Source organism: Adiantum capillus-veneris, chromosome 19, assembly GCF_014529385.1.
Source record: "Adiantum capillus-veneris isolate H3 chromosome 19, ASM1452938v2, whole genome shotgun sequence".
Lineage (NCBI taxonomy): Eukaryota > Viridiplantae > Streptophyta > Polypodiopsida > Polypodiales > Pteridaceae > Adiantum > Adiantum capillus-veneris.
The window spans coordinates 141,805,821-141,825,925 of record NC_140949.1 but is presented as its reverse complement, the minus strand read 5'-3'; the positions used below and the strand labels follow the sequence as shown (position 1 = coordinate 141,825,925).

General features: G+C 44.2%; 1 protein-coding gene across 1 annotated transcript in view; it reads right to left on the bottom strand.

Annotated features, from left to right (window-relative positions):
- Positions 1–20,105, bottom strand: part of LOC147434987 (uncharacterized) — a 36,560-nt gene that overhangs the window by 11,644 nt on the left and 4,811 nt on the right. Inside the window, exon 4 of the mRNA XM_086489710.1 lies at positions 10,341–10,400. Coding sequence (XP_086345836.1) covers positions 10,341–10,400 — 60 coding nt within the window. The remainder of the gene's footprint in view (positions 1–10,340; positions 10,401–20,105) is intronic.

The following is a 20,105-nucleotide window of genomic DNA, read 5'->3' as shown; positions in this document are numbered from 1 at the left end:
TTTATGTTGCAATGGTAGTCTTGGCGTGCATTCTTTTTCGGCCACCTGTGTATTGGATGGGCATGCCGCAAGGGATCACATGAGGGAGTGTTGTGTGTGTTATGAGTGACAAAATAGAAAGACTCTGGTAAAATTATTTACAAGTCTTGCTTGGAATCTCTGAATCACTTTTACTAATATTGTAACAACTCCTACAGTTGACAGACAATCCACTATCCTCCGCAAACCATGTAAGGCATCCAAATGGCGTTGCATTTTATCTAGGGAGTCAAAAATCAGCACAATATCATCAGCATATAGCAAAAAGTGGAATCCATGTTCCTGCTAGTTGTGCTCCTGTCACGTGACACATCCCACCATGTGTGTCCGTGGACAAGCTATAGCATAACAGGGTTCCGTCAGTCCAGTCAGTCTAGATTAGAAGTGATCTGGCACTTTTGTGAGTCTATTCGTAGACCGTGCATGCCCAATCACTTAGTATAGATGCATATCCTCTGGTTCCACACACCATGATCATAAGCATTCCCATCAGATCCATCAGAATCCTTCAAGGGAATTTTCCAGTGCATTTAGCCTATTTTACCTATTTTTGACATTTTTCACTTATTAATTTAAGTGATTTTTGTTGGAAAGTAGATAGGGCAAATTGGGTAAGAAAATATATAAGCAAACCAAGGTTAGCACTAAACAGCAGATGAGCAAGGAGAACGGCAGGCCACTGGCGACAGGTTCCCCCTCTCTCAGCAAGACTCCCGAATTCCCATTGGGCGATTTCCCCATGCAAGTATCCCTAGCGTTTTGCATCATCGCCAACAGCCACCTTTTTTTCCTTGGCGTTTTTCAGCAACCCAAGATCGCCGTAGCTTTCTGCACCTAGCGTTTCCAAAGCCAGTATCACCCGCAGTACCTTGGCGTTTCCAACATCAAATCGCAGCATAAGGGCAGCGCTTTCAGCACCAAAACGCAGCCACTATCAGCGTTTTTCCTCAGCCAAACCTGCGTTTTTCAGCAGCATAAAAACAGCCCCGAAATTCAGCGTTTCATTTGCAGCAGATTTCAGCCTTGAGCGTTTTTGGACAGCAGGTAAAGACATTCAGTTTTCAGCCCTATTGTCAGCCTCGCCATCCCCGTCGTCATCGTCGACATAGTTTAGACTTGCATCAGTTTCATGCATCATCATTGTACCAGTTTGTGCAATCAATCGTAGACCATTCTCGCCAACGAGAGTGGGGCCTTCGGAGGAGGGTTTTACAACAGTCTCTGGTGTCGTACTCTCTTCTCTCTCATCTCTCAGTCTCATACACTTGCACGCACAGTGTCCACTCACTTTGTTCGTGATCATTGCACTCTCTCATTAAAGGCGGAAGGCTCTCCCTTCCATAAGAACAAAAAGGAACCTTGAGCACATTATGGAGCACTCATCTTGAGAAAAAACAACATTCCTTCCACTGCACCTTACATTGGTATCAGAGCTTTGGCAGTGTTTTGTATCACTCAAGGAAAGAACCACAAGAATCACCAGGATTGTTTTTGCTTGTTGCGGTCACACGAACCCAAGTTCACTTGGGCGTGTCGATTCCTAATCGTGTTTTTGAAGAGTGACACGAATCTCAAGAAAGAAGGGCTTGTCCAGCCTCCCCTTGTGTCTCTTTCTCTCATTGAGAGCGGACCGTGCACTTAGCGACCGGCCACTCGACATGAGGTGGGAAAAAGCAACCTTGGTGTGAGCGCAAGGCCGCCCAGGGGTGCGCCTGCGGAAAAGAGTAGAACTTGGGTGAAGAGAAGATCCTTCTCAAACACGGTTTGCAAGCGAAAGAAAACCTCAAGAACCCAAGTCCCTCGTGGACTTAAGAACCAAAGATCATAGTGCATGGTCATCACCCGAAGCGGAATGGATACTTCGTATACAGGTGGTGAGCATGAGAGAGGCGATGAAGAGTTCGAGATTTTTCCGACCCTCCCCCTTCTCCATCTACGCCACAGTTGTACCGACTTCCATGGAGGTGATGGTCAAGTCGATGTTGGACATGATGGCCCAACAACAAGAAGCCAATCGCGAAGCAACTCGCCTTGCGATGGCACAACAAGAAGCAAATCGAATTGCGTTGGCACAACAAGAAGCAAATCGCATTGCTTAGAACGCGAGCGCGATGAACAAAACGAAAGAAAAGCACAAAGAAAGGAGGAACAGAAGCTCAAAGAGTGGCCTTGGAGGTCGAGCATGAGGCTCAAAGAGAACTACGCACTCAAGAATTGGTTCAACAAGTACTTGCCTCGAAGTCCAAACCAGCCAAAGATCGTGGTAGTTCTTCAAGTGGCGCAAGCCATGATGCGGATTCCAACAATCCAGTCACAGAGAAGTTGACTTTCAATAAGTATGATGGTAAGATGGATGCTACGGATATTCATTCTTGGTTACATCAATTTAATGCTTATTTTGCGACAACTAAGAAGACGGGAAATAGCAAAGTTTTGACGGTAGCCATGTACCTTGCCGGTGATGCCATCAATTGGTACCACGCATGGCAAGAGGCACAGTTAGCCACGCACCTAGAGGAAGCTGATGAATTCACGTCCCTGTCCTTCAGTTGGGCTGATTTCCAAGACAAGCTCAAGGCGCGGTTTATGCCTCCTCAGTACCTAGCACGATTGAAGGAAGATTGGCACAATCTCAAGCAACATGGTATGCCAGTCATGTCTTTTTCTAACCGTGTTTTGCAGCTCGGCACTCAATTACGCAAATCGGATGATGAGCACAAAGAGGCTTTCCTCTTTGGGTTAGACGAATACATCAAGTTTTATGTAGAAGTCTTTGACCCCGCGGATCTCAACAAGGCAGTAGCGATTGCTCTCTCCCAAGAGATGAAGCACAACAAGGGAAAGCCTAAGGAGAACAGGACCTCTCAGAATTCTCAGACCATGCAGAACGGTAAGAATGGTAAGAATGGTAATTCTTCTAGCCCTTCTTCCTCTAATTCCTCGGAAAAGAACTCTAACAATGAATCTAAGGGTAAAGCTAAAGCACCTACAAAACCTAAGCTAACCCCAGATGAAAAAGCTTCACAAGGAATTATAGGAGGATATATCACGGCTGAAGAACAAGTGATTTATGCTAAGGTAGATGTTTTCAATGTCACGTCAAGGGTCACATTAAGAAGGCTTGTCCTAAGGCAGCCCCACCTAAAGAACAAAAGGCACCCACAGCAAGCACAAGAACTATAAAACACCACCCTGAATCTTCTCATGACTCTGAATCTTCTCATGACTCTGAGACACATTGTTAGTCTCTTATGAAGTGTTATGATCATGTAAAGGGTCAGCGTTTTATCATATTGTTTGATCCAAGCAGTATGCATGATGTGATTAGTCCGTTTCTTGTTGAGAGAGCCCGCCTAGAGGTTAGTCAGAAATCTCCTCTCGAGGTTTTTGGCTTCATTCCTGGTATGGAATCTCTCATCACGAAGGAGTGCCTTGATGTGATGTTTACCGTTCAACAAGCTTCTTTCAGTAGGAAATTTCTTGTGTCTCCTCTCTCAGAATGTGATATAATTTTGGGCATAAGATGGTTTCGTGAACTCAACCCTCTCATTGATTGGGAGGCTAACACTCTCACTTTACATGCCAAAATTGACTCCCCCCTCATCATTCGTGCTGAGGAGGGCTTGCATTCTTCGCCTCTCATCTCTCATGTACAGGTAAAGCGTGAATTACGACAAGGAGCACAAGCGGCATTCATCTATGCTGCTCCAGTTTCCTAGAGCATTCAGGCTCCAGCTAAGTATTCAGATTTGTTTACCAAGTTTAAACATCTCTTTTTGCAGGATGATCTTCCACCTCGTCTCCCACCCGAGCGGCCGGAGGACCATCGCATCGAGCTTATGGAGGGGGCACAGCCTGTCAGTAAGGCTCCCTATCATTTGAACAAGTCACAGGAGGAAGAGTTAGAGCGACAACTCACGGAGTTGGTGGCTAGAGGATTCATACGCCCTAGTGTAAGTCCTTTTGCTGCCCCTATTTTGTTTATTTGCAAGAAGGATGGTTCGTCTCGTTTGTGTGTTGATTACAAGGCATTAAACAAGATGACCGTCAAGAACAAGTTTCCGATGCCTCGCATTGAGTATATGCTTGATAGGCTCAATGGGACAAAGGTCTTCAACAAGGTCGATCTCAAAAGTGGATACCATCAGGTACAGGTATTCAAAGGCGACATTTTCAAGACCGCTTTTCGCACCGAGCGAGGACAATGGGAGTATATTGTTATGCCTTTTGGATTGACAGGTGCCGTGGGTACATTTAATCGTCTCATGGTAGGTCATTGTGGCGATATGGTCGGTGTATGTGTGTTCATCTTTTTGGATGATAATCTCATTTTTTCTGCATCGTAGGAACAACATGAAAGAGATGTCAAAAGGGTACTAACTCGTTTGGATGAGTGTCAGTTGTACATTGCAGCTAAGAAGTCTGAATTTTTTCTTACTGAAGTCGCTTATCTTGGTTATATCATTTCTGCAAAAGGCGTCAAGCTAGATCCCGCGAAGGTGGAACAGGTTCGTAATTGGGATTTGCCCAAAACTGCATATGATGTGCGTTCTTTTCTTGGTTTATGTCAAGCATATAGTTCGCACATAGAGAATTTTGCACGCATTGCTGCACCTATGACTAATGTTTTAAAAGGGGTAAAGACTCGCCGTCAGCGCGTAGACTTGACCAAGGCAACCATTGAGGCTTTCGCAGCTCTCAAGGTTGCGGTGACAAAAGCACCGTGTCTTATCCTTGCCTCTTGGGATGATCCCTTTGAGGTATGGACGGATGCCATAGGCGTTGTGCTTCAGCAGTATGGTCGTCCTGTAGCTTTCCTTAGGCGAAAGCTTATTAGTGCGGAAAAGAATTATTCAGTTTATGATAAAGAACTTTTGTCTGTCATTCACTCTCTTAAGCATTGGAAGCATTTTCTTTATGGTAGAGAGTTTACAATTCGCACAGATCATCAAGCCCTCAAGTGGCTACAGTCTATGCCTAGTGCACATTGGAGTGATCGCCAAGCACGATGGTCACAATTTTTTGAGCAATTTGGAGGTTTGATTGAGTATGTGCCTGGAAAAGGTAACCCTGTTGCAAATGCGTTGAGTCGCAAAAGACAAATTTTGGCTCTTGAGTCAAGATCCACATTTTCTATTCAGGGTGAGTCTTTTGACAGCATGAAGAATCAGTATGCGGATTCTGAGTTTGGTAAGCATTGGTTGCAGGCTCTTGCTTCCCAAGGGCAAAGCAACTATCTCATTCGTGATGGTTTGTTGTATTTTTGTCAACGTTTATGTGTGTTGCCCTCTCTCATGCCAACCATATTGCATGATGCACATGATTCTCTCACGGGTGGGCACAGGGGAATGAACACCACTTTGGAAAAAATTGAAAGATTCTTTTATTGGCCTAAAATGCGAAAAGATGTGTTTCGTTATGTCACACAGTGCACTATATGTCAAAAAGCAAAAGCTCCTCGGGGTAAGCAGCAAGGCCTCTTGCTTCCGTTGCCTATTCCCAATGGACCTTTTCAAGATATTTCTATGGATTTTGTGACTAACCTACCACCAAGTTTGCATTCAAGGAACACTCAATGTTTGACAATTGTTGATCATTTCAGCAAGTTTTGCATGTTGATTCCTTGTAAAGCCACAGTTACTACAAAAGATGTAGCACGGTTGTTCATTAAGCATTGGTACCCCCTCTGTGGTTTGCCAAAATCAATTGTTTCAGATAGGGATGTTAAGTTCACGTCCAATTTTTGGCGCGCACTCTTTGAAAATTTTGACACTAAGTTGAATTTTTCATCAGCTTTTCATCCACAGTCAGATGTTTCGATCAAGGAAGGAGATTGGGTGTATTTAAGAATCATGAAGCAACGTCTTAAGCAGGTTGGAAAGGAATGTCCAAAGTTGTCTTTTCGTATGTATGGTCCATTTCCAGTCATTAGAAAGATAAATGAAGTTTCAATGAAATTGCAGTTGCCTAACTCATGGTCAATGCACAACGTTTTCCATGTTTCTTGGTTGAAAGTGTTTCAGGGAACACCTCCAAAGGACATTTCGGAAGAAGAAGAACCGGAGATCATCGATGAAGTTGAAGTCATGGAGCCGAAGCAAGTGTTGTTGCATCGGTTCCGACATGGTTCGAAGAAGCAAGTGAGACAATACTTTTTGAAGTTCAAGGATCGAGGAACCCACGAAGCGGTGTGGGTCAACGAAGAGTTTTTCAATGATTTTCCAGAGTTGTTGGCAGACTACAAGGAAGCCATGCAACTCGGTATCAGTACCTCACTTTAAAAAGGAGGGAATGTCACGTGACACATCCAACCCTATGTGTTCTTGGACAAGCTACAGCATAACACGGTTCCGTCAGTCCAGTCAGTCTAGATTAGAAGTGATCTGGCACTTTTGTGAGTCTATTCGTAGACCGTGCATGCCCAGTCACTTAGTATAAATGCATATCCTCTGGTTGCACACAGCATGATCATAAGCATTCCCATCAGAATCCTTCAAGGGAATTTTCCAGTGCATTTAGCTTATTTTACCTATTTTTGACATTTTTCACTTATTAATTTAAGTGACTTTTGTTGGAAAGTAGGTAGGGCAAATTGGGTAAGAAAACATATAAGCAAACCAAGGTTAGCACTAAACAGCAGATGAGCAAGGAGAACAGCAGGCCATTGGCGACAAGTTCCCCCTCTCTCAGCAAGACTTCCCAATTCCCCTTGGGCGATTTCCCCATGCAGGCATCCCTAGCATTTTGCATCATCGCAGCAGCCACCTTTTTTCCCTTGGCGTTTTTCAGCAACCCAAGATCGCCATAGCTTTCTGCACCTAGCGTTTCCAAAGCCAGCATCACCCGCAATACCTTGGCGTTTCCAGCATCAAATCGCAGCATAAGGGCAGCGTTTTCAGCACCAAAACGCAGCCACTATCAACGTTTTTCCTCAGCCAAACCTGCGTTTTTCAGCAGCATAAAAACAGCCCCGAAATTCAGCGTTTCATTTGCAGCAGATGTCAGCCTTGAGCGTTTTTGGAAGCAGGTAAAGACATTCAGTTTTCAGCCCTATTGTCGGCCTCGCCATCCCCGTCGTCATCGTCGACATAGTCTAGACTTGCATCAGTTTCATGCATCATCATTGTACCAGTTTGTGCAATCAATCGTAGACCACTCGCCAACGAGAGTGGGGCCTTCGGAGGAGGGTTTTACAACAGTCTCTGGTGTCGTATTCTCTTCTCTCTCTATCTCTCAGTCTCGTACACTTGCACACAGAGTATCCACTCACTTTGTTCGTGATCATTGCACTCTCTCATTAAAGGCGGAAGGCTCTCCCTTCCATAAGAACAAAAAGGAACCTTGAGCACATTATGGAGCACTCATCTTGAGAAAGAACAACATTCATTCCGCTGCACCTTACAACTCCTCTGTCCCATAGTCTCGTAATGTAATCAAAAGCCTCATCTACATACATACCAAACAATGTAGGAGATCGCAAGCATCCCAGCTTCACTCCAATAGTGGAGTGAGCCAAGGTAGAGATCTCCTCTGGAAAGCATACCTGCCCCACAACTGATTTCTATAAAGCCATGATCCTCCATATGCGCTTTGTGGGTATCCCCATGGCCTGCAGTCACCGCATCAATCTAGCTCTAGGTACTGTATCAAATGCTTTGCGGAAGTACACAAAGCTACAGTATATCCGTTTCCCATGTGAACTGCCCTCCTCGATAATGGCTCGCAGAGTTAGGCTGTGATCAAGAGTAGAGAAACCCCTCCTGAGACCTGCCTATCATGCTGCTCGTATACCATGTCTCTCTGTCCATCTGCTCATTGCTGCTCGAGAATGGATGCATACAACCATGCTAATGTGTGATCGATCATAATAGTACGGTAGTTCCCAGGCTCCACAAGGTCTCCTTCCTTTAGGATAGGCACTATAGTAGACACATTCCAAGTCTTAGGCAGGCCCTCACACATAGCACGGTTGAACATCATAGCTAGAAGCTCTGCAAGCATATCTCTGGCATGAATAAAATGCTCGGCCACTAATCCATCATGATCATAAGCTCTCCCAATCTTCATCCTATCAATGGCTTTCCTTACCATCTCCACAGTAAAGAAAGCATATGCATGTGGGCATGGCTCTAGTGTATCCGAAAGAGGTGGCTGCCCAAGGACTGTATATAGGGATGTTGCATATCGGCCCCACACCTCCGGAGAAGTAATAGCTAGAGCGGGAGAGGACTCATGAAAAAGCCGCCAAGCCTCGGCCAGATCCTGACTCTATCTCAAAAATAGCTGGTATAACTCTTACTCGAGGAAAGCAAGAAAGGCCCTCTTCTTCCAGCGTACTAAGCGTCGGAAGGCAATGCGTGACTGTCTATGAGAGGTGATTCCCAAAGAGATCTCTCTTTGTAGCTCGACTCTCAATTCTCTGCACTCCTCATCATACAAATTGTTCTGGGGTATAGTCCCAGAACAACGTCTCCGCTCGGACTGTTTATGTGGATATGCCTCCCTAACTACATCTTGTAGAGTCTCTATGGGTGAGCTCCTTCAAAAGTCACCCTGGTTCATCTGTGCATAACGTCTAGAAATTCCTTCCATGTAAATAGAGTCCGTCTCCGAAGTAAAAGTGCATCTTGTAGGACCTGCCTATGAGTTGTGGTGAACTGAAAGAAGATGTCCAATGTCAAAAGGGCATGATCCACTGCTACCCCAAAGGGCCGGGGTCCAACTATGAAGTCCTCGATATAAGAAAGCAAGCTCGGCATGGCCATAATATAATCCACTGAGCTCACCCCGTGACAATGTGGGAAATAGGTAAAGTCGGCTGTTGCTGGGAATCTCTGTAAGCCATTAACTATGAGTGCCCATATCTACCAGGTATCTCCCATACTCTGTACACTCCGTATCCTATGAGCGTTTGTCCAATCCCATATCTCTGGTGTCTAGTTCTCTCAATATCTCCTCCGAAGTATCATAGAAGATTGTCTGATGGTTGCCTGTTCGAGCATTAAAGTCCCCCAACAGAATGATATCTACATCCCTAAAGTCATCATCAAGTACAAAGAAAGAAGAGACTCCTCTAGGTGACGCATAAGTCAATGTACTTGGAGCAAAGTAGCATATGGCAATATAAAGAAATCTACATGTGACAACCTTCAATCTCACCCAAATGTACTTGGCATGATCGTCTCTCCGAACAGTATGTACAAGCAACTGCAAATCTTCCCTAAAAAGAACTGCTATGCTCAAATCTGGCATCTACTCAATGAGTTGTCTCTCCAGTACGTCCACTTCTTTTACCAACTCTCCATGCCTTTGTGTGTGTAGGTTTATCTGGTCCCATCAACTCCATAAGCTCCTTTACTTCTTCGTTGACTTTATCTCAATCTTTGAGACATGTAACTCTCACATGTAAAGCACGCGAGCGTCTCTGTTGTTCCTCCTCTAGTGTCATGTTGATTATGGTTGGTGTGGAGGTTGATCTCCCCTTCCCTTTTTCTTTCTTGGCGCTAACAAGAACATGGAATCCTGACAAAGCAATTGCCTAAAAGAAACTTAGAAGCGAGTAGGGATGTGAACCACTTTTCTTTGAAGGTGAAATCACCTAACAGCAGCAAAGCAATCTGCACTTACTCTGCCTCTAAAAAAGATAGCACAAAATTGCATTGTTGCATGTTGCTCCATGAACCACATCCCAAGCAGAGGCTAAAAACCACTCAAATTGTAGACCATTGTGTGACACTCAGCCGGGGTGCGATTTCTGAACCAACCACACAACAATCCATATAAGCTAAGTCTAATTCGCACCAGCCAAGCAGGGTGCAGTTTCTAGACCAACCATACAAAAATAAATGGTCTAGTAAGCCAAGTCTTAGATCATTCTTTAAATCTTTTTTTAAAATTATCTTCTCAAAGACTTTGAAAGTTACACAGCTCTAGGCCAGTATTCTAAAGTGATCTGTACGATCATAATGTCTATACTGCTTTACAACTGAGATTTTATCACTAAAATACGCTAACATCTAGAAAGACAGTCTTTGCTTTCCATTCTTAGTTCAAACTGCTATAAGCCAGTAACGGAATGACAAGAGCCTCAAAATATCCACCTGAAAGCCAATTCATTATATGGACTAAGGCAGTACATTAACTTATCAGGTATTTATAGAATAAAAAACAGAATGTCTTTTGTCCATACAACTGAACCCAAGATGTCCTTTTTGCTTTCGATTCTTCAGACATGATATGGAAGTAGCGAATTTTTTGACCAGCTTCTTAAATAAAAAGTAGCAGAAAAGGCCATCACTTACACACTGTTGTAAAGATAAGCCTTTCCACGTCGGCAATGGAACGTCTGAAGGCCAACGAAACTAAAATAAAAAGTTAGTCTTTCCAACAAGCCATTAGATCAATAAAAACAACTCATAGAAGTAAAGGGTTTGTATCCATCAATCCTTAAAGAAAAAACTTAAAATTAACTAACAGTGTCACCTCTCAAACTCAATAAAACTGCCTGTAAAATCTCCACACTTAATATGCTAATATTCATGGGAGGCTGGGACATAATTTCCCATCTACTGTTTTACACACCTCCACAACTTGAAAGGAGGGACAAGAGCCTAGAACTTAACAAAAGGTTCTTATAATCAACAGAACTTGAGTGAACGTCGAGACTGTAAAAGAAGGGTGAAGGTAAGGGGCAGCAATAAAAGGTCAAAGAAAAGAAGCCATTATGTGGCAGAATTTCCACAAAACGTGTTTCCATGTCTTAAAAAATTTCACTTTGGGGGTGAGGTTGCAACAGAAGATTGATGCAGCATAATGGTTGAAAAAACTTGAAATAGAAAATTTGCTAAGCAATCACGCATATAAGCACATGATGATCACGAGTCCTAAATGGGATAATAATTATAAAGTCTGATCAAAACAACAAAATGTAACAGCCATGGTATGCTAGATAGTCAGACATCAGTCTAGAAGCTGGCTTTCTTCATCTTAAGTTTTTTTTTCCAACTTTGAAGCATATCTGTTGAGTGACAAGCTCTTCATCACCCTCATCTCCTATCGACATCCTTCACTACGCTTGAATTGTTCTCATCTTTCTAGGTGCCAAATGTAGCCATTTCCCCTTCCACAACCCTGCAAGAAACAGGTGGAAATGCCATGTGATGCAGTTTCCCAAACAAGGAAGCATTTTCCCTAGCATTTCCCCAACAATGTTAGTGTTTCCTTGTATCCTCCTCCTCTAGGTAGCATTTCCCCCATTTCCCACTATCTTTCAGGTGCCAAATGTAGCCATTTCCCCTTCCACAACCTCTGCGGGAAACAGGTGGAAATGCCATGTGATGCCGTTTCCCAAACCAAAAAGCATTTCCCCAACAATGTTAAGTGTTTCCTTGTATCCTCCTCCTCTAGGAGGCATTTCCCACTACTATGGCTCCCACCTATCTCCATTATATTTGTGGATATTTGGTCATGTGAAGAGGCTAAATCAGGAAGAGATGAGGAGGATACTCCAAATCAGCCCACAACAGCAGCAAATCAGCACCGAAAGGGTGAAAAACAGCAGCAACCAATGATACACGATCCTCTTTGTCACCAAAAATCAACCCACCTCATTAAAGCTCCAATCAACATCCGGGTTGTGATGAAACCGATCGCCACTAAAAACACAAGCAGTGATTAACAGAACAGACTTCAAAATACCACTAAACTGGTAACACCTGCAACAGGGGCAGATTTTCCCTCAAACAGCAGCCCATGTAAAAACTCTAGAAAAGCTTGCATTAGTGGCTGCCACGCCAGCATCTGTCCTTGAAATGTTCTAGGAAGACAGACATGAAAAGCAATGCGAGTCCTCCAATGATCTGACCACCTCAAAAATACATCCATGATCTTCTCGGTGATTTTGACTGGACCATAGTAACTCATGCTAAGCTTTGGGTGAAACTTCTTCTTAACCTCTCATCTCTTTGAGTCTGGCCTTCTTAGACCTAAGGACCCAATCACCTTCTTTCCATTCCAAATCCTATGATGGTTATATGCTGGCTTCTTTTGCCTCTACTGAGGCTTGTGCAGAGCCTCTTTCACCTTAGCAAAACCTAAGGTAGGAGAAACCAAGGAGATTCTTATACCTGAGCAAATCCTAGCGCAACAAGGAAGGAAAGTGAAGGGTGGTAAGCTGCTCTGGAAATACTTGGTCAAGTTCAAAAACTACCTTGCTCTTTATGGGAAGTGAATGAAGGACGCTGACCTGCCGCACACTCCTCGATTATTAGAGCCTTTTCCTTGAGGCTTTTGGGTTGGCTATGATTATTCGAAAAGTAACGCCAATTCAATGAGTAGTCTAAACCAGTCTGTGTTACATGAGAGAGGAGCCACTCCACTCCTTTGTCACATATTCACGACAGATTGGATGTTTTTCTCTCTGACGTTTTGGGGGTACTAATGTGCTAGCTATAACTAGGCAAGCCACTCGCGAGGCGGTGAATCGACAACATACACATGTCGGAACTGAAAATTGTTAACGTTTGAACCCTAGAACAACTAGAGTCGAGACACATTAGAGCCTAGTTCTCTACCCAGATGCACTGGCCCCTAAGTCAAGCGCCCCATTCAGTACTTCTTGTTATATTATTAAGTCAAAGTACAACTGTCGAGTAGTCACTCTCTGCACCATGCATTGGTCTCCAGAGAGGACCTCCAAACCATTCCTTTAAAGGCACTGAAGCCTTGAAGCAAAACCTAGGCGCAATAGCTCAATGCTAAAAACAATAACCCCAAAAGCAAACCGGTGCCCAAAAAGCTCATAAACTCGATGCTTTCAAAAACTGCCCCGGAAAAGGAGCTCGAATGCCACATCAACATCTTGAGATTTGCGCGACGAAAACTCCCGGACTCACATGCCATGCCCTGTCATAAGTAAGGCTCCTCACTTGGGCTATTAACTCCCAAAGCAAGGTTGCCCGCAACGTTTCTCAACGTTTAGCATACAACTTCCGAGCAAATCCAGATGGTGCCCCTTATTGCCCAAGCGTTTCAATATGCTCGCAAATTGCCCATCCCTCCTCCCGATGACTTGCCTTGTTGTGCTTCTCCTCTTGCAGCATTTCAATACGCTAAAACTGGAAGGTAGCTCCACCGCCTACAAAAACGCTACCGTTAAACTCAGCGTTTCAAAACACATGGTCCAATGGACCTTCAGCTGCCACAGTCAAGGACAGCGTCTTGAAATGCTACTGCAACACAAGTCACAAACGCAACAACAGAAGGGGTAGTAGATAGCGCCGGCAAAGGGACTAATCATGAGCGTTTTGAGGTGCCGCCAAGGAGGCAGGGGTAAAACACCGCCAGCACGGGAAAGTTCTCCACAAATACTCTTTACGGTGTCGCCTTGTGTCACAAAGTAATGATGTGTCTACCCGAGAGCCGAAACCCTAACTGCTGCTGAAAACCCTAATTCTGGAAACACTAACCCTAAAACCTGCAAACCCTAAAATCAGCCAAAAACCCTAACCCTAACCCTAAAACCTGTAAACCCTAAAAATTGTCAAAAACCCTAACCCTAGGGCAGCAGGCTGAAGCAAGTAAAAGCGCTGACATGATGACGTGGCACCGTACAGAAGCTTTCCGGATTTTGCGCTGGAAAAAAAAGCAGCTGTTGCTCTATGCAAATTGAGAGAGAGAGAGAGAGAGAGAGAGAGAGAGAGAGAGAGAGAGAGAGAGAGAATACTTTTGCTTTATTATAAAACTCAAGAGAGCTTGAGAGAGGAAAGAGCCTTTGCTTTTATTTTTAGGCTTTTGATTTGAAGCTTTTCCGGGTTCTGCTTTTGGCATCCCTTGTAAACATTAAATAAGTGGTTTGGGCTCCCACTCTGCAGAGCATCTGGACGCAGAGTCTGAGAGTGAGACCCGAACCACTCTTGTACTTTGAACACTGATTAATACATAAAGAAATACCGAAAGGGGCGCCAGTCTTTGGGGCCAATATCTCTAGGCACGGAACTCTGCCGGGCTAGTGCAAATCTATTGTGCACGTGAGCTGTTTTGAAGTGGTTATTTGGTGCTGTCGTGATTGATTCTTGACTTGGAGTGTCCAAGTTTGTTACAATGGTATCAGAGCACGGCCGATTTCTCTTCTACGGGAAATCTCGATCCCAAATTTCTTTTTCCGCGACACCTATGGCTTCACGCAAGGATAAGTCGACTCCCCTGCATCCGGAGATGTGGGCACGGATCACAACGAAGATTCCGACAGAGAGTATGGCATGCCTCGGCCTCCTTAGGCGGAGCAACGAGAGATTCAGCGTCGTCAATTGATCGGGGATGCAACAAAGATGATGCTCAGTATTGCAAAGGACCCAAAATTGGTGAAATATATGAGCAAGACTTCTTTTCAGGAAGTGCACGAGCAGCGAGGCAGAAAACCACAACACCACCCCCGAAACCCGCTCTCAAAAAACCTTCTGCTCACAAGACATACTCAGAGAAGGAATTAGAAGAGGTGGTTGATGCACGGATTGCTCAACTTTTTGACGCGCAGAACAAAGCCAAAAAGCACGGGAGAAAGCAGAAGAAAGGCATTGACTTCCTGGGTTATTTGGGTCGTCAATCGACATTTGATAAGGCAAAGAAACAGAAGAAGCCTATTCGATTTGAAGGAGTACCCAGTTCTTCTTCTTCTTCTTCTGACAGTTCTTCTAGCTCTTCAGATTCGAGCGAAGAAAACAGAAAAGGCAAAAAGCGAAGCAAGAAACAACGCTTCGATAAGGGCAAGAAAAGGCAAAGAAGTCTAAATCTTGCCCATTGAGTGACAGTTCTACAGAGGACTCGTCTACAGACAGTTCAGACTCTGATGATAGCAACTTTTATGCGAACAAGAAGAGTTTTTATAAAGCCAACCAGTATGATTTTCTGGAAGATAAAAGCAAGAAAGTCCGAGAGTTTAAGGAAGGTGGACAGTCGATCAAATTTGACACTTTTTCAGGATACAAAGATGCTTCGAAGGGTTTGTCTTTTATACAGCAGTTCGACATCGCTTTCGCGTGAGGACGCTATTCAGAGCACTCCAAGATTCGAAGAGTTGCCTCTTATTTTAAGGGGAATGCTCAAACTTGGTGGTCCACGCTTCTTTTAAACAAGACTGCGCCAGTTAAATGGCTGAAATTTAAGAAGCTTTTTATTTCTTCTTGGTTGACTCAAGAGTATGAACGTGATATACGAGCTGCTTGGAACCATCTTTGGATGACCAAGAGAGATACAGTGGATGCTTATTGCGAGAGATTCTGGAGCTCTTTTCTACCCGCCTCGTCATTCAAGAAGATCTCGTTCAGAGGACAGATTGAGCGGTTTACCTTGGGTCTACCTACAGAGATCCGAGATCACTGCTTGGAACAGAAGTCCAGCTCCTATTCAGGAGTTGATGAGTATGCGAAACGGGGCTTTGCCATTCACTCTAACAATCTAACCTACCCCACCGATGAGGTCATGACACAACGAGCCGAACAGACTTCAGCGAATGAAAGTAGAAAGAGAAAGAGAAACCCAGAAAAGAAGGATGCACGACTCAAGCTTACTCCTCAAGAGAGAGCTCGCTTCATCAGGGAGGGGAAATGCTTTGGATGCGAGGAACATGGACATATCTCCGCGAACTGCCCTAACAAGGCACCGAATGAACAAGATGAAGAAAGGCCAGAAAGTTCTAAAGCAACTGAGAGACGTGGCAGAATAGGCAGATAAAAAGCAAAACTGGTACCACATGGCGTGGGGCCTGAACCGAATCAAATGAATGGAAGTACAAACTTTGCCGCTTTTGGGGCAAAGCGAAGGATCAGGAAGCTCTTTTGAAGGAGCCAAAGCCAACTTCTTTTCACTTGGAATTGGCGGCTCGATTTAAAACTACGCCCGACAGGCTGAGGCCACAGGCAGAGGTAGTTCGACTGGCACCCGAACGGGATGTTGCCATTACACCGAGCATTGGCAAACTTCGTTTGCAATGATAGGGGTGTTCAAGGCACGCGAGTGACGTTCTACGCGAAATCCCTTGATTCCACAAGAACTACGCCGTGGTTGACTACCGGACCGAGAAAGCGACTTTGACAAATGAAGGGCTTAGAGAATGTACTCGATGAACGTCAGTTTCTTTACTCATTCTTCTGGAAGAGAACTGAACGATGGATAAAGTTCGAATATGTTTTGACTTGAACAAAAAAAACGCCAAGATTTTCTCCACACTCATGCCGATTGCTTTTTAGAGGGCCTGAGAATCATACCATTGATCTGATACCTGGAAGCACACCACCGAACCGGCCACCTTACCGTGTGACCCGAGCACAGAATGAAGAATTTATGAACCAAGTGAAAGACCTCTTGAAAAAGGGTCTTATCCAACCTAGTACTTCACCGTATTGCTCTCCATTGTTGTTGGTTTTGAAGAAAAACGGATCTTGGAGAATGTGCATCGATTATAGAGCTCTCAACAAAATCGCCATCAAGAACAGATTTCCGATTCCTAGGATCGATGATATACTCGACAGATTACAAGGATCCTCGTGCTTTAGCAGGATTGATTTGAAGAGTGGATATCATCAAATCAAAATCGCGCCGGGAGACGTCTACAAGACAGACGACTTTTGGGTTATTTGAGTTTTTTGTGATGCCTTTTGGCTTAACCAATGCTCCTGCGACATTTAAGCGGATGATGGCCAAGATTTTTTCAAGAATACAGGCTATTTGTTGGCACTTTCTTTGACGATATCATTGTTTTCTCCAAGAATGAGAAAAAACACAGAGATCATCTGCTTCAAGTCTTTCAGGTATTACGAGATCACAAGTTAGTGATTAATGCAAAGCAAAGTGAATTTTTCCTACCAGAGATACACTTTTTGGGACACATCGTCTCAGCAGCAGGAGTGCAAATGGATCCGGCCAAGATAGAGACTATCTGTGATTGGCCCGATTTGAAGAATGTCCATGAAGTTAAAAGCTTCTTGGGACTGTGTTCGTACTACAGGCGGTTCATTCGAAAGTTTGCAGAGGTTGCTTCCTCTTTGCATATCTTGACACGGAAAGGAGTCCCTTTCTTGTGGGGACCCACAGAGGTGACTGCCTTTCAGACATTGAAAGAGAAATTGACTACGGGACCAGTTTTGACTTTGCCGGACTTGCAGAAGTCATTTGAAGTATATTGTGATGCTTGTGGTCGTAGTCTAGGTGCGGTCTTAATGCAAGAAGGCCATGTCATTGCTTACGAGAGCCGATTGTTCTCAAGGCCGGAGATGACAGCACAGATTTATGAGAATGAGCTTTTGGCGGTTATCCATGCTCTTACTCAGTGGCGGCATTACCTACTCGAAGCGAATTTTAATGTCTTTACAGACCATCAGAGTTTGCGCTACTTCTTGTCACAGAAGCAGCTTTCGAAAAAGCAGATGCTGTGGGTGAACATCTTGTCACAGTTTCACTTCTAGATTGTCCATGTTCAGGAACAGAAGAATGTGGTGGCAGATGCTTTGTCTCGAAAGCTGTTGGCTCTGGCTATTTCCGCGATACATCATAGGAGCTTCGAGGATATGGTCGACCAGTATTCCACAGATACAGATTTTGCAGACGTTTTCACACGGAGACGGGATGGGGAGACAGTAGCGGGATATTCCATTCGGGATGGCTACTTGATGAGAAAAACCATGTTGTGCGTTACACAGCCGTTGAGAGAAAAGGTTATGACTGAATGCCATTGTCCACCTTTTACGGGTCACCGCGGCATTGCTACCACCATGAAAGGGATAGAGAGATACTTTTTTTGGCCGAGACTCAAAAAGGATGTGAAAGAGTTTGTGCACCGTTGCTTAGTATGCCAGAAGGTCAAATTTGACAGGCATAAAGCACAGGGATTGTTACAGCCTTTACCCATACCCACCCGCCCTTCGGAAAGTATTGCAATGGATTTCATTTTTTATCTCCCGAGAACACAGTGGTCACGATGGTATCTGGACTATTATTGACAGATTTAGCAAATAGGCTCATTTCATTCCAGTGAAGAAAACAATCAAGCCGGATCACTTAGCGAGATTGTTTGTGGCCCAGATTTTCAGATTACATGGCATGCTTGAGACGATTGGCTCCGACAAAGACCCCAGATTTACGAGTTTGTTTTGGAAGGAAATTTGGGAGAAATTGGCACGTGGTTGCAGTTCTCGTCATTGTTCCACCCGCAAACTGACGGGCAATCTGAGATTGCAAATTCAGTGGTTCTAGATTTATTGAATCTTATATCTCGGATTAGAAGACTCAATGGGAAAAATACTTACCTTTGGTGGAATTTGCCTACAATAACACGATACTCTTCGACGTGGAAGGCGCCATTTGAGATTGTTGAAGGTGCTGCGAAGGTTCTACCCTTCCTAAGCACGAAAGATAAGATTTTTGAAGCGGATGAATATACGCGAGACTTAGATACGGCTTTTGCCAAGGTTCGCAAGACTTTGCAGAAATCTCAAGAACGACAAAAAAAGGTAGCGGATCGCCATCGTCGCGACTTGAAATTGAAGGAGGATGATTGGGTGCTCTTACGTTTTGAGAAGGCATGCCTAAGAAAGAAAAAGGGAAAGGAGAGGCTTTTTCCAAAGCTTAGTATGCGATACTACGGACCTTTCCAGATCTCTAATAAGATAAATGATGTCTCCTTCCGACTGAAACTGCCTGATACTTGGAGGATTCACAATGCATTTCATGTGAGTCTCTTGAAACCTTACAAAGGTGATGTGCCTGATGATGGGGAGCATGATGAGCAACCCAAAGTGGAAGAAAACGAGGAGATCCTTGTTCCTGAACAGATTTTGGCACATAAGGATACGAAGAATAAAGGTGAAGTCCGAAGACGGTTCTTGGTTAAGTTCAAGAACTCTCCTGCATTGGATGCGAAGTGGATGGAGGAGGACCTAGCAGATACTCCTCAGATTGTGAAACTTTACCTCGAGGCTTTGGTTTAGCATAGTCGACTCCAAATGGAACCGAGAATTCAGCTTGCCCGGAGATCTGGTGCAGTGGGATGCACAAGAGGGGAGTTACTCCGCTCCTTTGTCAACAGATGCCTTGATTTTGATACTAGAGTCACTAATGTCTCTTTGAGCTTCAGGGAATTCTGCTGTATGACTTTATGAAATGGAATTCCTGATTATGATACTGATTTGTTCTTGACTTCTTTTAAGTGCAGGAATTGATAGACAAAATAACTACAGCATTTTGGTTTGATTGATCTCGAATAGACATGGTTGCAATAGGGGTTAGTCAATCGGACATCGATGAGGTCCCGATTGGATCTAGATGCGATTGCTAGCTACATTGCCGATATGGATGTCCTGTAAAGTCTAGTGATGTCCTATGATGTTGTGTGATGTGACTGTCGATTGGTACATGTGCTAGATGTGTGTTCCTATACGTAGGTACTAACAGTCAGTGTCTACTAAGAGTAATCGAGGGCGATTACAATGCTTTCAAGAGGGGGGTATGTCACAAAGTGACGACGTGTCTTCCTGAGAGCCGAAACCCTAACTGCTGTTGAAAATCCTAATTCTGGAAACCCTAACCCTAAAACCTGCAAACCCTAAAATCTGCCAAAAACCCTAACCCTAACCCTAAAACCCGCAAACCCTAAAAACTACCAAAAATCCTAACCCTAACCCTAGGGCAACAAGTTGAACCCGGAAAAAGCGTTGGCATGATGACGTGGCACCGTACGGAAGCTTTTCGGATTTTGCACTGGGAAAAAAAGTAGCTTTTGCTCTACGCAAATTGAGATAGAGAGAGAGAGAGAGAATACTTTTGCTTTATTTTAAAACTCAAGAGAGCTTGAGAGAGGAAAGAGCCTTTGCTTTTATTTGTAGGCTTTTGATTTTGAAGCTTTTCGGGGCTCTGCTTTTGGCATCCCTTGTAAACATTAAATAAGTGGTTTGGGCTCCCACTCTGCAGAGCATCTGGACGCAGAGTCTGAGAGAGACCCAAACCACTCTTGTACTTTGAACACTGATTAATACATAAAGAAATACCGAAAAGGGCACCAGTCTTTGGGGCCAATA